Here is a 14782-nt window from a genome sequence, read left to right on the forward strand (position 1 = left end):
TCCATGACTCAGCACATACTTTAATCATTGGAATGGACAGGCTGAAGGATTGCTTGGCTGATTCCCCTAGATTCAACACCTAAAACTAAATGTTTACAAGTTACATAATCTTGGAGTTAAGGCTGTTCTCTGCACATTCTTTGGAAGCCAGAAGTACAAGCTGGGGCTTGCTGCTTTGTGGGACAGCAGAGCAGATCCTCTGAGAGCTGGCAATAACATGCCAGGCTTGGTTTCTAAAGAGAGACCAAGAGAAAGCATGGTGGTTTGATTCAGCTTTTTCCAGTGATGTGATGGACTGGTTCTTATTAGTGTTACTGGTTTGGTTCTGTCAGGTTCACAGGGAAACGTCAGCATCCATACATCTCAAGCTAGCCCATTTTGCACACATTCAATTCACTTCTTCAGGAATGTACCAATGTTAGTATTGCCAAGAGAATTGAAGGACAAAATAGTTAAGAACCATTCCTTCCCCGAGAAGAGCCTCGGATGCCCAAACCAGGTGTGCCTGGGTGGCAAGCAATGGTACTGCTGACTGCAGGAAGACTATGCAAGGAGGACAAATTGTATCTGGTCTATGTGGATCTTTCCTTGGTAGAATTACTCAAGAAGAAGTTTCTGTGAGACTTGTGGTGTTTGCAGTGCTTCCAGGAGGTTAGAGAAGGAGAAGAGGGAAAGAGTTGGAAAGGTACTAAAGAGGGAAGAGTCCTGGGAAGGGCAAGGAAGAAGGCCAGAAAGAAACCTTTGTAGTTGTCATGGTTTAACCCTCGCTGGTAATTAAGTACCACACAGCCACTCACTTACTCCCCCCTTACCCAGAGGCGTGGGAAGGAGAATTGGAAAGGAATGTAAAACTTAAGGGTTGAGATAAGCACAACTTAATAACTGAAACTGAATGAAAATGAAAGAACAATAATGACAATAACAGTTATAATGGAAAGATTGAGGGAAAGAATAAAATCCAAAGGGAAAGGAAGAAAGAGAACACATGATAGACAATGTAATTGCTCACCACCCACTGACTGATGCCCAGCCAGTCCCCAGCGGAGTGGTTTAACCCCAGCTGGCAACCAAGCACCATGCAGCCGCCCACCTGCTCCCTCCAGCTCCTCCCCAGAGGGATGGCGAGGAGAATTAGAAAGGAATGCAAAACTTGAGGGTTGAGATAAGAACAATTTAACAGGCAAAGCAAAAGCTGTACACTCAAGTGAAGCAAAACAAGGAATTCATTCACTACTTTCTATGGGCAGGCAGGTGAGGTGTCCAGCCATCCCCAGGAAGGCAGGGCTCCGTCACGTGTAACTCAAAACCAAACACCATAATGCTGCATGTCCCCCTCTTCCTTCTTCTTCCCCCAGTTTATATACCAAGCATGATGTCATGTGGTATGGAATACCTCTTTGGCCAGTTCAGGTCAGCTGTCCTGGCTGTGTCCCCTCCCAATTTCCTGCGCCCCTCCAGGCTTCTCTGGCTGGAAAGGCCTCAGAAACTGAAAATCCTTTGACTTAGTATGAACATTACCCAGCAGCAACTAAAAACATCAGTGTGTGATCCACCTTGTTCTCACATCAGAGCCAAAACACAGCACTGCACACTAGCTACTAAGAAGAAAATTAACTCCATCCCATCTGAAATCAGGACAGTAGTTCACCCTAAGAAGGGCATGAGGGCAACACATGTTGTGGAGTGACACTGCCATGAAAGCTACAACAGAAATCACCAGTGGGAAGGGATACTGTCTTTCCTCTTCCTCTTTTTTTTTTTTTTTTATTTATTTAGTTCAAAAGGATGGTGGGAGCATGAGGTAAACTGTTATTTATGTAGTAGGGAAGAGACATATATGAGGACATCTGTTCATCTGTTCTAAGGAGCTGCTTCAAAAATAACCACAGGAGAGGAGTGTGTTTGCAGAGCGCAGCAGGCAACCTGCAGAGTCGTAGAAAGTAAGACAGCAGTGGTGCTCTGAATACAGACAGCTGCAAATGGCTACAGGATTGTGTACATTTGTACTCATTGCCAAACCACCCCACCCTGACCCCAGTGAGTGTTTTACAAATTGAAGGAGGTGCTGTTTCCATTTTTTTCTGCCCAAGAACATTGATCCCTTCTCTGTTGTGCTCCTTCCTGACTCCTTTTTCTTAAGTCAGCAGCTTTTAAATTCCAGTTTCAAGTAGTTAAAAAGTAACCCTGTTCTAATGAATATCCAAAACGTATGGCAGAGGAATGCAGATTTGGACACTGTTCCTTTTCACCTGGAAAAAAGGAAAAGCAGACTGAGAGATTTTGAAGCAGACTGCTCATGTCTAGCTCTCTGTCCTAGCCTCTTACTGACTTCTGAGTACAGGAACAGGCAGCAAACCTGGGCACTGATTTACAGAGATGGCTGTAAGAAAGTCCAATACAGCTTATGCGTTGCCTCAGCTTCCCAGTGGGTAAAACAGAGAAGTAAAAAGCACAGCTTTTCTGCTCATTTTCCTTCTAATGTCTGTGGTTTCAGACAGCTCTCAAAGTTTGGGAATGTAGGATTCACAGTAAATATCAGGTGTGATCTATCAGTGAAAGCAGAGGGGCTAAGCCAGATGGTGTGAGGCAGACATCCTGCCAGGGAACACAGTGTTGCAGGCACTGGGCAGTTAGTTCCTCCTGTTAGCCAGGTGAGAGACCATGTTTGGTAAAGACCAGATGGAAAATGAGCATAAATGCTCGTTGGGAGATTCAACAACTCCATGGCCCAATGCTCCTTAGAACAGAAGCCAGACAAAACATTCATGATGAATTTGTATCCCTAGCTACTTTCCAGTTTTTGCTAGGAGAATCAGTGGCAAATACCACCTCACAGCAGCAACCAGATGTCCACCCCCCCACTTCCTGACGCTGTATTTTTAGCTAGCCACTGTAGGTAATCGAAACATTATATAAATAGAAGTGAGAGTTTGAGATATAGTAGCTGATACCATTCTAGTAGGAAACAGCTGTATGTTTCTTTTCTATGCTAGTGGCTGTCAGCAAGTAAGAGTGACTGAGCTGACTTCGGATATCCCCTGCCTCAAGGGAAATATTATTCTCTGTACTCCCTCCAGTACTGTGTTTTCTGATAAGAACAACCATGTCTGCTAAAATCAGTTCATGCTGCAGCAACTACTTGGAACAAAACTTTGTTTTCAGTTACAAAAATTCTCACTAACAGCATGAAGTAACTATTTGGAGTTTTGCAGAATTATTCCATATTTACCTGGTAAAACCATGACTGTACTGAGCCTAGTGTTTTGAAGCTGAGTACAACCTGCAATGCGGTTTCATGAGTGTGTAAGGCAAGAATGAGATGTGCTTTGGACAAAATTTGATATTTCAAAAGAGTTCAATAGCAGTCAAAATAGCTTGGAGCAAAATGTAGCAACAGGGAATTCAATATCATGCTGCTACTCCATAGGTTAACAAATGCAGACTGAAATCAATTGCTTATCACAATGTAAGAGAGGTGGTATCTTTAAACTTGGTTAAGTGAAGCACTTACATCTATAGCTGGGTAAACAGATAACTGGCTTTATGTTTTTACTGAGGTTCAACTCACATTTAAACTAATGGTCATTTAATGTCCAGGCTGCTTAGGCTATTCCACTGGATACCTCTTCTCTATGCCTAAATAAATTGCACACTAGGCCATGCAGGACTTGCATCGGACTGGTTTTCAAGGAGATATGAGATTCTAAGCACTGACATCACTTTTGGAATGGGAGCTCTAGCATACTGGGCTGAATACCAAGAGGTATTCAGGCATATGCATTGTATGTTTTTTATTCTTTCTTTGAAGTATTTAATGGTTTACTATTTTGGTGTCTCTTCAGGCCTTGCCAAGGTTAAACTATTAGTTTGTAACAATACAAAACAGTTCAGTCTCAATAAATTTGGTAGGTAAGTGTTTTACCCTAGCTCGGACTAAACATATGGCTTTGTGTAGCTGTTTGATTGCACCATTCTTGTTTCAATTGTGACAGTCTGGCTTACAACTTTTCCTTGTGTGTTGTGGGACCTGAGCACATTGTGCCATTCTGTTGTGTGTATCTTCTGGACATGCTGCTATGGAATTATGGAAAACTGCCCAAAATTTCCCCTGAATACTGCTGTACAGATGCAGGCAGGGTGGCAAGTAAAAGCTTGCAAGGACACAGATACATTTTGTAAAAAAGACTGTCTGAATAAACATTGTAAGCAAGCAACTGTAAATAGGTGTACTTCTATAGTGTAGAACACTGACTGCAGCTCTTCCTTGTCATCCTAGCAAAAGCTAACCTTGTGTTTGATATGGTTACTTCTCCTGCCAGCCTTTCTCCCAATTTGGCTGCAGGGTCCTATGCACTTTAGCTTGCTCCCTAGGTGTCCGACTGCTGCTGAGTCCTGCACCTATCAAAACCGGAGCCATGTCCCTTGCTCTCTCTCTCTGTGGAGCACATGGGGGCCCTGTGAGCATCCCCATGGAAGGCAGACATCAGCGGCTGCACGTCAGCGTTATTTACCACTAGATGGCTGGGCCTCCTTTTTGTCCAGCTTTCAGTTTTGTTCCCAGTCCGGAGTGACGGTGTTTAGAACAGAACAATGGACTCGTTGTAAGCTCTCTGCCCACCCCCTTTATAGCTTAATATTTTTAAATAACTGATGCTTTTCGCAGATTTACCTTTATGATGAATAGTTCAAACTTTTCAAACACACTGAAAGAGCTGTGCAAATATCTAAGAAAATGAGATGTTTTGCAAGACAAAAAGAAAACAATTCCCCATCCTGTTCTTTTCTCCATTACGTTACACACGTAATACAACTTTCGTTGAGTCTTCTATTTCATAGGTATGTGCATAAGTGTGACACATTTAACAGTTCATCACTCAGACTGGGATATAGTATAATGAAGTCCTGAGATGTCATGACACAGCAGCCACATATTTTGGTCTGGTGAATTTGGTGACATAAAATTTGTAAAACTCTTACACACTGACATTTATGTCACTGTGATTGGGGGCAGAAATGTCTGTCCTGAGCAAAATTAGCTTTCCTTTAAGTAAAATTATTTTGCTCACAGAGTGAAAAATGTCAACTTTCCTGATGACTGCAGACCGACACATTATACAGAGCAAGGTGGCTTACTTCAAAAGCAGACAAGAGGAGTAGACAAAGTATGCATCTGTTTCTTGAAGATATCACTTTTTTCCCTTATCAGTCTCTTCTTCACATTTTCAGATACATTATTTATATTTACTGGGTCCACACTGCATGTTAATAGATGCATTTGTATCCTTGAGTTCAAAACAACAGAGATACATTTTTAAATTAAAATTACTGTAGTTGTTTTGCTGTTGCAACACTAGCTTTTTGTGCTTGCCACTTGCAGGAACAAGGGGAAGACATAGTCCCTGCCTCCAAGGTAGTATAATCTAAAATATCAAACCTGGAAATATCAGGGCACTTAAACAGCTTTGTGAGAGGCTGAAGATATGCTGAAGATGTTCCTAAAGATGGTGGTACATGAAACGGTAAGATGGAGATGAATATAGAAATCAGCCTGGGGTGGGATTTCTTTTCCAAATATTGTCTCAGGTATCAGTCACTCACACTTTTCTTAAAGCACTATGACAGCAAAAAAAGCTGATGGTATAATTAGGGTGGTAGAGGAAAAGCAAGAAATCAAAATGAACTCCACCCATCCAAACTCACAGAGAAACATCAGTAGTGAAGCATAGAGCAATGACAAGCCTCTGAAAAAGAAGATTTCGAAAGTAATTGTTCAACCCAACAAGAATACCAGTGGCTGCCCCATTCTCATCTGCAGGAGGATGTCTGGTTTTGTTAACATAACAAAGAGAAGAAGGGCTTGGAAACTTTTAAGTCCTGGACTTGCAAACAAGTAAATGCTATGTTTTTCTGAAGTGCCTTTATTTTAAAGGTGATTGAAAGGTAATATGTACAGGTTATTTATGAAGTGTAACCTTGCACTTGGAAGTAGTCCAGAAACAAAGTCTGGACCCAGTTTACCTCCTCTTTGAACTCTTCAAAATACAGGAATTCCCAAGTAAGTAGAGAAATCGTGTGGCTAGCTTGAGTCTTATCTTCTGCTACTTGATCCTGTCACAAATGGCATGCTATCACTGAGCACAGAGGACTATCTGCTAAAGATGTAGCCTTACAACAGGCATCGTGTATTCCTCCCATGACACTACGGGAAGTAAAATGTTCTAACAACACAGCATGGTTTTGTAATGACTCTAGTACTGCTATTTTATGGCTTTTGGGAATGTCTAAAAAAATGTGTTTACCTTTTGTTTACCTTGTCCTAAGCAGGTCCATCAATATAAACTACACAGAATATTGCTGTAAAATACCTGTTCACTGGTGCTATTAAAAGTGTTATGTTTGCTGTGGCAGCTGTCCGAGAAATCAAGTGTCAATACCAAAGGTAAAAGAAACTGGTATTTTTGATCCTGCTATGTGGTAACTGTTGTCAGATGTGAGTAGAGAAGGTGTGTATGAAGAACCAGACACAAAATTGTGAGGAAGTCAGGTTAAACATTATCAGACCCCTTCCTTTGGGAAGGCTCACTTGCAGAGCTCCTGTTATAGTCCTAAAAACTGTTAGAGGCCCTGGATACACTCTGTCATCTGGTCTGACAGAGAGGAGACATTAATTGTCACAGCAAAGATGGCAGCCCTTTTGCCACTGCTATTACCATAGCTCAGATGAGCATGCATGTACCCGCCAGAGGTTAGGAGGTGGCTGCCTGCAGCCCAACTGCACTGCAGATCTGGGGCCTCCTCCAGCAGGTGCTGGCTCCCTTGAGCACCTCATCCCTCTCCTCAGAGGGTTTTGGATCAGCTCTCTGCTGTGAATGCAATGATACAGAGTTCCTTCAAATCACAGCATCCCTACAGCCATTTGAATTAAAAACCAATGGAAAAAACATTGCTTAGATTTAAAAGTGGAGCTTGCTGCACAGTCAGCTTTTGCCACTCTGTTCTCAGCAAAAGGATTTAAGGCCCTGCCTGCACAGAGGTCTAGGGGCTGAACTCTTGACCAGGCTGCCCAAACACCTACTGCAACAGCTTTTAGCTCAACTCTTGGCCAGGACATGGCTGAAAGCTTTTCTAAAAGCTGAGCTCTGAGATTAATTGGTGCACTAGCTGCCCCTCCCACCACTGTGACTGCAACTTGTGTTTAAAGTCTACAACAACCAGATTCGCAGTCTTGTGCGCTCTCATCCTGCCTCTTGCTTCTGCTCCTTGACCTTCTGACAGATTTACAGTCCTGCCTGGAAAGAGATGCCAGGCTGATTCCTGAGGGATTGTTTATGTGGACAACTCTGATCCAAGCTCCCAGGAAAAAAAAATCTGCACAGGAGGAGGGATAGGGGAAGCTCAGGTGACTTCAGGCTCAGTAAAGAAAACCCTTGAAGGGAAATATACTCAAAGGTTACTTAAAACGGTGGATTTGCAGAAAATCTTGTCACCATTAAAAACACACTCGTAGGAAATCCTCACTCTCCTGAGTGCTATTACACAGTAAACACCATATGTTAAACCTCCCAGCTGCGAAGCAAGGGTGTCCTGTGTTATTTGATGAAGAATAGTTGAGAGCAACTCAGAGTGCCTTGAGAAACCTAATGGACCTTAACTTATGAAAATCATATAGTGCTCCGCCACAGGATAAACATCGGTTGCCCTTTTGGACAGAGAATTGTCAAGAATTACACAAGAACGTTCAGGTATACACAAGCAACAAACTGTGTCTGGGGAGCGAATAGTTCCAAAATTTGCAGTTTGTCCAGTGCCATACCGTGTTAATGACCACGGTCCTGTAGCACCAGTAATGAAAGGGGAAGCGACTGCCCATATTCTGATTGTAGCCACCCTTAATTCAGGACAGTAAATCTGTGTGTCTTCTGTAGAATAATGCATATGCTTTATCTCATTAAGCCCCATCACTGTCCTGTGTATAAAATGGTTGTAAGTAGCTTATAGTTAATGCACTTTGGAGCCATTTTGGATGCAAGAGCATTTGGAACCACACCTGCAGTCACTGTGTGACAGTGAGCTACGGACCAGGTACTTCATACTCTTCTTGCTTCATTGTTGTATAGACTTGTTGGGGAATTAATAAGAAAGCTCTGTAAAAAGCTCCAGAACAGGGGCTTCCTGAGGCACTGCACTTCAGAAACAGAGCTGTGTTTCTGGATGTTTGCCCCAAGCAGCACCATGGTGCAGCTGCAGCCCCAGCTGCTCGTTTGCCTTTGACCGCACAGCATGAGGGAGGAAGCATGCCACCACTCCCACCCCTTCCTCTCACAAGAAGCAGAGGCAGCAGCTCCTGGCTCGAGGTGCCGGGCACAATAAATAACCTCTTATTTCTCTCACAGGAAAGAAACAGCAGGGTGCATTTCTTCCCTACCGTTTCAAAGTAGCGTTTCTGGCACTAACGGTCTGCATATCTCATTTTGCATATGTTTGCTCCAAAGGGACTTCTGAGGCTGTGTCTTCATGTCTATCTGCTTAGACTGCTGCAAGACTTGTCTGGGCTCATCTTGAACAAACCAGCTTGCAGACTGCAAGCAGTAGAGTTTGGCTGAGTAGACTTTGTGACCATTATTGCTAATACCTGGTAGTTCTCTCCAAGAAATTTGCATCCCAATTAGTAGCTCGCATCACCCGTGTTCCAAAACCTGCCCAAGGCTGGTAGGAACTAAAGTGAATGCCACTTGCAGTGTCTTTATATAGTTATCCGTACTTTAAGAACACATGAATTACGGATACTTACACCAGAAGTACAGCATTTAGGAAAAGAAAATTAAGGCTCAGATACACATTCCTGTGAGAAAGTAAAATCACACAATGCAGTTAGTTATTGGTTATTATTTGGTATGCCTTAGCTTCAGATTTCAGCCTCTAACTGTAGATGTATAGACACGCTTAATGCTTTGTGAGTCATCCTAACGTTGCTGTTATCAGATTACAATGATGTTGGGTTGGTCCTGCAAGAGGATATTATTATCCAGTATTGAGAGCTAAGTTTCATATGAAAAAGCAGCTTAATACTCACCAGAAAGCCACTAACCAGTGTTAGCCACAACAGCAATTACTCAGTACTTGCACTTATGAATTAATTGAAGAGATTTTTGTGCTGTTCTTGTGGGAAGGTAAAGTCATGTTGCCAGATGGGACATGGCATGTAATTCTACCAAGGCTAATCCAAACGGTATCACCACTTGCATTTGGTCCTATGAAATTCTTATCTCAGAATTCTTTTTAAACCTAAAAAATGCCCCCTCATCAGCGGTCATTCATTTGCTAAGCAGAAAACAAGTGTTTTCGTGGTTGAAAAACTATCAAATGAACACAAATGGCATTACAAGCCATTATGATAGATACATTGAAAAATATTCTGAGGTAGATATTACCTCTGACTACAAATCTTGTTGTATGTCAGAAAGCTATATGGCTTCCTCATGGAAAAATATTGCTATCCTATGAATTTCAACTAAAATGAACTCTCTAGGAAATAACCAGAGACTTAGGGACACAGATACCAAACTTTTTTAGACCACAATTCTTTATCTCACTAAATGTGGCACATCCTGTCTTCAATGTGCTGCTTAGCTTTTTCTCAAGTCACTCAGATTTGCATTTCTTTTTCCTTGGAAAATGTCAAATTATTCATAGATCAAACAGCAGGAGCTGACACAAAGACAAAGGTGCTGGATCTAAGAAATTATTGAATTGAGGAATTGGGATGAGAGCTCTTTACTTGGTGGGAAGATTTTCAGAGTCTGCACTATACCCTTTTTAAGAGATGAACTTCTCAAACTTCCTGCACTTACTAGCATTAGACTTGGCCAGTTTTTGGTCAGAAGTCTGTTGATATCTACATCTTAGAGGTAGGAAGTAGATTTAATCATTTGGATGGGACTTTTTCTCCAATGTCAGTAGTAAATCAAAGCATTGCCTAGTGTTATAAAGCACTCTGTTACTAGACACCTTGCTTTGTCATTGAAATACTGTTCATTAGTACTCTGTGACTAGTCAGATGAACTATAAACTAACAGAATTTGAATAACTGTCGTGCCATACTGCAAGGAAAGATAGTTATCATTCCTGCTTAGTATTGCCTCAGGCTTTTGTACCAAAACATCACACTGGAACTCAGCATTGACTGGTAACTAACAATGAATTTTAAGTGCTGTCACAGTCATCTCGCTCAGCTTCCAGACCTAGGTGGCCAAAGAATGTAAGAAGCAATCCACAAGAGATGACACAAAGCCAATTATTATTTTTTTTAAATCCCTGTTTGTTTAGGACAGGAGACAAAATGTGTTTGTAAACCAGAGAGGCTGCTGCAGGTGCAGAAGACTCTGTTCCAGCTGGCATTCTGGAGATCAATTACCTACATCAAAGCTGTTCTGCTGCCTTTGCTGTCTGGTTGCTCATTTCTGAGGCTGCACAGAAACCGTACACCCAAAGTGAATTTAAAATAACAGGGTTCTGTGTTCTACACCATCTTCAAGTGAGCAGTCTAACTGCTTACACCAGACGTCCTAAGTTGTCCTTAAGCTGATCAGACAATGGAACAACATGAAATGCCTTAAAATGATGCTTGGCAATAATACTACTATTCTGATTGAGAAAGCAAGTGAAGTCATGTGATATGATGCTGTAATTGATGTAGGTTGCATATCTTTTTAAAGTTTTTGATGGGGAATGAGTGGATTAACGGGCAAACCATCTGAGATTGTTACCGAATTTATTGTAATAAATATTACTCTACAGTATTTTCCTCTTGCCTGTGAAGCATTAAAATGCTAAAGGGTGCCAACACGTGGTGTTGGTAGGGTGTTATGACAGGAATATTATAAATGTTTGTACAGGTTGTCACCAATATTTGAAGCCACTTGTAAAAACAGCACCTTAATATAATATATTATTACCATACCCTACTGTAAATGGTGATGTGCTTTTACTCACTGGTACAGAACCTACGTATTACTAATCATTCACCCTTTTCATGGATGGTCTTGCAAAGAAAGTGGTAACAATAGACACAGGGATAACATTCATGTAATAAGCTATATAGTCACAGTTAAATTGTATAGGCATGTTGCATTAATTTCTCATTTACCAGTAACATTGCTTATTTTCATGGATCGTCTTCTCAATATCTACCACACCTGACAGATAAGTATTTCCCTTCTCTCTCAAAAAGGCATATAACCAATATGAAGTTATTTGAACCAAAGACTTTCTTTTGTAGTTCTAACACTATCATACTTTTAAAGTGTGCTATCTTGCTACCTTGTAGAGATGGGAAATGTAATTTATTACGAAGAATTCAATCTTTTGAATTCAGAGTATTGCACTTCAGAATTTCCTGGTCCAGCTAGACTTGAAACACTGAAATGATAATATTCTTCAGCAAAGAAATGTTATTAATTATATTGTTAATGCTGGACCAGGCGGGCTCTGAATCCCCAAGAACATAGGAATACAACTAAGCCACCTAACTTTACAGCCAGCAGCTTCAATATAAATTCAGAGTATGTAAAAATACAAACTCTTTAAAACATTGTAAAACAGTTCTTCCTGTCTTCCCACACGTGTATGCACACGAGTTCACGTGGGAGGTGATCTGAAGGCACCCATTCAGAGCAACCTCCCCAGTACAATTACGGTCTTGCTGTTCCCCGTGCCCGCAGCCCGCCCGGAGCCGTGCCGCTCTCCTGGCTTGCTGCCCGCGCTGCGCGGCCCCGATCTCTCACGGCAGCCCGGCTGCGCGGCACCGGCCGGCCCGCGCCGTGCCCCAGCTGTCGGGAGGACGGAGCCCCTCGGCCCGGCGCCTCCGCGTTTCTGCAACGCCCCGGCTCAGGCAGCCCGCCGGGGGCCCGGCCGAGGAAGGTGTCACAGGGTGGAAGAAACCTCGACTCTGACTCACAAACCCGTAACGAAGAACGGCCTCCTCGAGCCCGTTATTCCTCACGGTCTCCTAACACCCAACGCGCTGGTTTACCTCAGCGCTTACAGGCGCGGCCCCCCGCACGCGCTCCGCGGGCCGTCCCCCGGGGCCGCGCCAACGGCCGCCTCGGTGCCCGCCGGCCCCGTTACATAACCGAGGCGGCGGCAGCAGCCGGGCCGCCCCCCGCCTCACCGCCGCAGACAAAGGCCGGCGGCCACCGCTCCCCCTACCACCAGCCCCCCGGGAGCCACCTCACGGGCGCCCCCTCCGGCAGCCCCCGACCCGCACCGCGCTCCCTGCACGCCACTGAGGATGAGGCCGGCGGGGGAGGGAGAGGTGGGGGTGCTGCAGAGCCGCCCCCTCCCCGCCCCCACAGCGGCGCGGGCCGGCGGCGGCGCAGTTGGATTGGCGTGGCGGACGCCAATCACGCCGCCGGGCGCTCGGTGGCGCGCCTTTCCCCGCCCCCTCCGCGGGGCGTGCGCGGTGGCTGCCGTGCTGCGGGGGCGGGCGGGAGCGTTGTGCGGGGCGCCTCGCGGCTCCGGCAGGGCAGGGCAGTGCTGGGCTGTGGCGGCCGCCAGCCCCGCGCCTCTGCCCGGGCGCCTCCCGGCGGCTCCTTCCCCGGCGGCCGCCCTTCTCCTTCTCTCTTCCCCTCCGCCCGCTGCGAGCAGCCGAGGCCTCCTCCATGCGGGAGAAGAGGAGGTGGGAGCTGCTCGCCGGCCATCCCCGGCGCCCGGCAAGTCGGAGTCGCCCCGTCGCCGCTCCGCTCTTGCCGCATCTCCCCACGGCGCGCTGCCGGCGCTGAACCCTGCCCGCCGCGCCGCCACCAGCCCCCCTCCTTCTAGTCTGTGTCGTCCCCGTCCCCCCACCTTTTTTTTTTTCCCCACCCCCCACTCTCCGATTCTCACCCTGGCTGCGAGCAAAGTGTCTTCATGAGCGCAGAGGATGTCCGGGAAGCACTACAAGGGGCCTGAAGTCAGTTGTTGCATCAAATATTTCATCTTCGGCTTCAATGTCATTTTCTGGGTAAGTGGGCCGGTTGCACGGCGCTTCGTGTCTTCCTCTGCCGCCTCCTCCTCCTCCCCCGCCGCCGCTCCGGGCCGGGTACGGCCAGAAGCGCGCAGGGAGGGACGGAGTCGTGCGTGACAGCTGGGCGCGCGCCCCGCCGGTGGGTCTGAGCGGGGCGGCCGGGGGCGCGAGCCCGGGAGCGCCGCCGCCTCAGCCGGGCAAGTTGGAGAGCTGCATTCCTGCACCTGCGGAGGCTCTGATCCCGCTTCCCTTCCGGCCCCCCCAACTGCTTTTGTTGTAGGTGCGAAGAGGATTTCTTGCCTTCTTTTCCCCCCCCTTTTCCTTTTTTCATCCTCCCTCCTTCCTTCCCCCTCGTCTGCCTTGTGGTGGGGGCGGGAGCAGCTAGACACCCAGGCCTAGAGAACGAATTGATCTGCATGTTTTCGTGCTGATATCCCTGTTAAATATGAAAAATTTAAAAAAAGATTGCAGCTCGAGTTCTCCGAACAGCGCTGTGTAAGGCAATGATTGCACAATGACGAGGTTGTGTACGGCACGGGCTTATTACCATTAGCTATTAACACATAGTAGTAGTAGCAGCAATAATAGGATGGAGGAAACAGTATTCCCACCCGTCCCTAAAGTGCAAGCCCGTGGGAGTCTTGGCAGGGCATTTGCTGGGGTTCCTGGCTGTGGTGCTCGATACCCTGACGGCACAGTATCTTGTTGCACCATTCTAGCACTGGCTGTAGAGTAGGCAGAACTGTACAGTGAAATGTAACCTGCTTGTAATAGTATTTCTAGCATCTTCTCAATGTTGGATTTGAAAGAGAGGCAGCTGGTGTTGGATGTGTATGCCAAATTTGGTAATCGCAGAGGGAGGGGGTGAGCATTATCGCACACAAACATAAATGTTGAGGTTTTATCACTGCACAGAATGTGAAAGTTGGGTGAAAGCTCTTAGATGTACAGTCCTCCTTTTCATGAGATACTCCATTTAGCTATGAGAAACATACAGAAACTCAAGTATGGTGAATGTGTTTTTGAAGGTCTTTGAGGGCAAGTTGAGTACATATCTGATACAGTGGCTTCTTTGGACCAGAAAGGTGAACTGGAAAAAACAAACAAAAAAACCCCCCACCTTTGAAGTTTTACAGATGAAGGTAGGGAAGCCTAGCGGAGAGAAACCATCTAACCAGTACTGAGCTTGTGATTGTCACCTTGGGGAGAACAGAGGAGAGTGGTTATATGGCTAGCAGGTACTCATGGCTAACTTCATGTCACTATTTCTGGAAAGTAAAGATGCCTGAAAAGGATGTTTTGGAAGATGGGAGTTTTGATTAATTGCACTTTGGTACTGAAATACCTTTTCTTGATGAAGAGAGTAAGCTGCTTACTTAAGTAAGTGAAGTTGATTGAGGTTTTGTGTCAATGTTTACTTGGCCCAAGACCAACCTGTGGAGATGAGTGGTTGCAAGCTTTGTAGTATTCTGACCCTGTAATAGCTGTTTTTATTGTACTGTTTACTCCATTTTTAGTGGCTGAGTTTGCCATGGTTCTTTTCACTTGTCGTTTTTTTTTTTCATTTTGATTCCCATGGGCTGTGAACACAGATGTTTTTCAGCAGGGAACAGAATAGCGTGAGGAACATTTGCATGCTGTGTCCTTGGACTAAAAAAGGGAGATTATGGTGGAATATACATAAACATGTTGTCTTGATCCTTCAGGCGCCGTCAGTCTATAAGAAGCTATATACACTGTAATTTCCTTCATGTTATTTTCTGAAGGTTAACGTGTGGA

The 14782-nt window shown here is 45.1% G+C and overlaps 1 protein-coding gene and 1 long non-coding RNA gene across 2 annotated transcripts in view; one reads left to right on the forward strand and one right to left on the reverse strand.

Moving 5' to 3' along the window:
* The window catches only part of LOC114017156 (uncharacterized), a 29666-nt gene extending 16658 nt beyond the window's left edge, over positions 1-13008 (reverse strand). Inside the window, exon 1 of the long non-coding RNA XR_003562041.2 lies at positions 12883-13008. This is a non-coding gene — a long non-coding RNA (uncharacterized LOC114017156). The remainder of the gene's footprint in view (positions 1-12882) is intronic.
* The window catches only part of TSPAN5 (tetraspanin 5), an 85666-nt gene continuing 83745 nt past the window's right edge, over positions 12862-14782 (forward strand). Inside the window, exon 1 of the mRNA XM_005443830.4 lies at positions 12862-13000. Within this exon, the coding sequence (XP_005443887.1) occupies positions 12920-13000 (81 nt within the window). The 5' untranslated portion in view covers positions 12862-12919. The remainder of the gene's footprint in view (positions 13001-14782) is intronic.

This window comes from Falco cherrug, chromosome 1 (genome assembly GCF_023634085.1).
Source record: "Falco cherrug isolate bFalChe1 chromosome 1, bFalChe1.pri, whole genome shotgun sequence".
Taxonomy (NCBI): Eukaryota; Metazoa; Chordata; class Aves; order Falconiformes; family Falconidae; genus Falco; species Falco cherrug.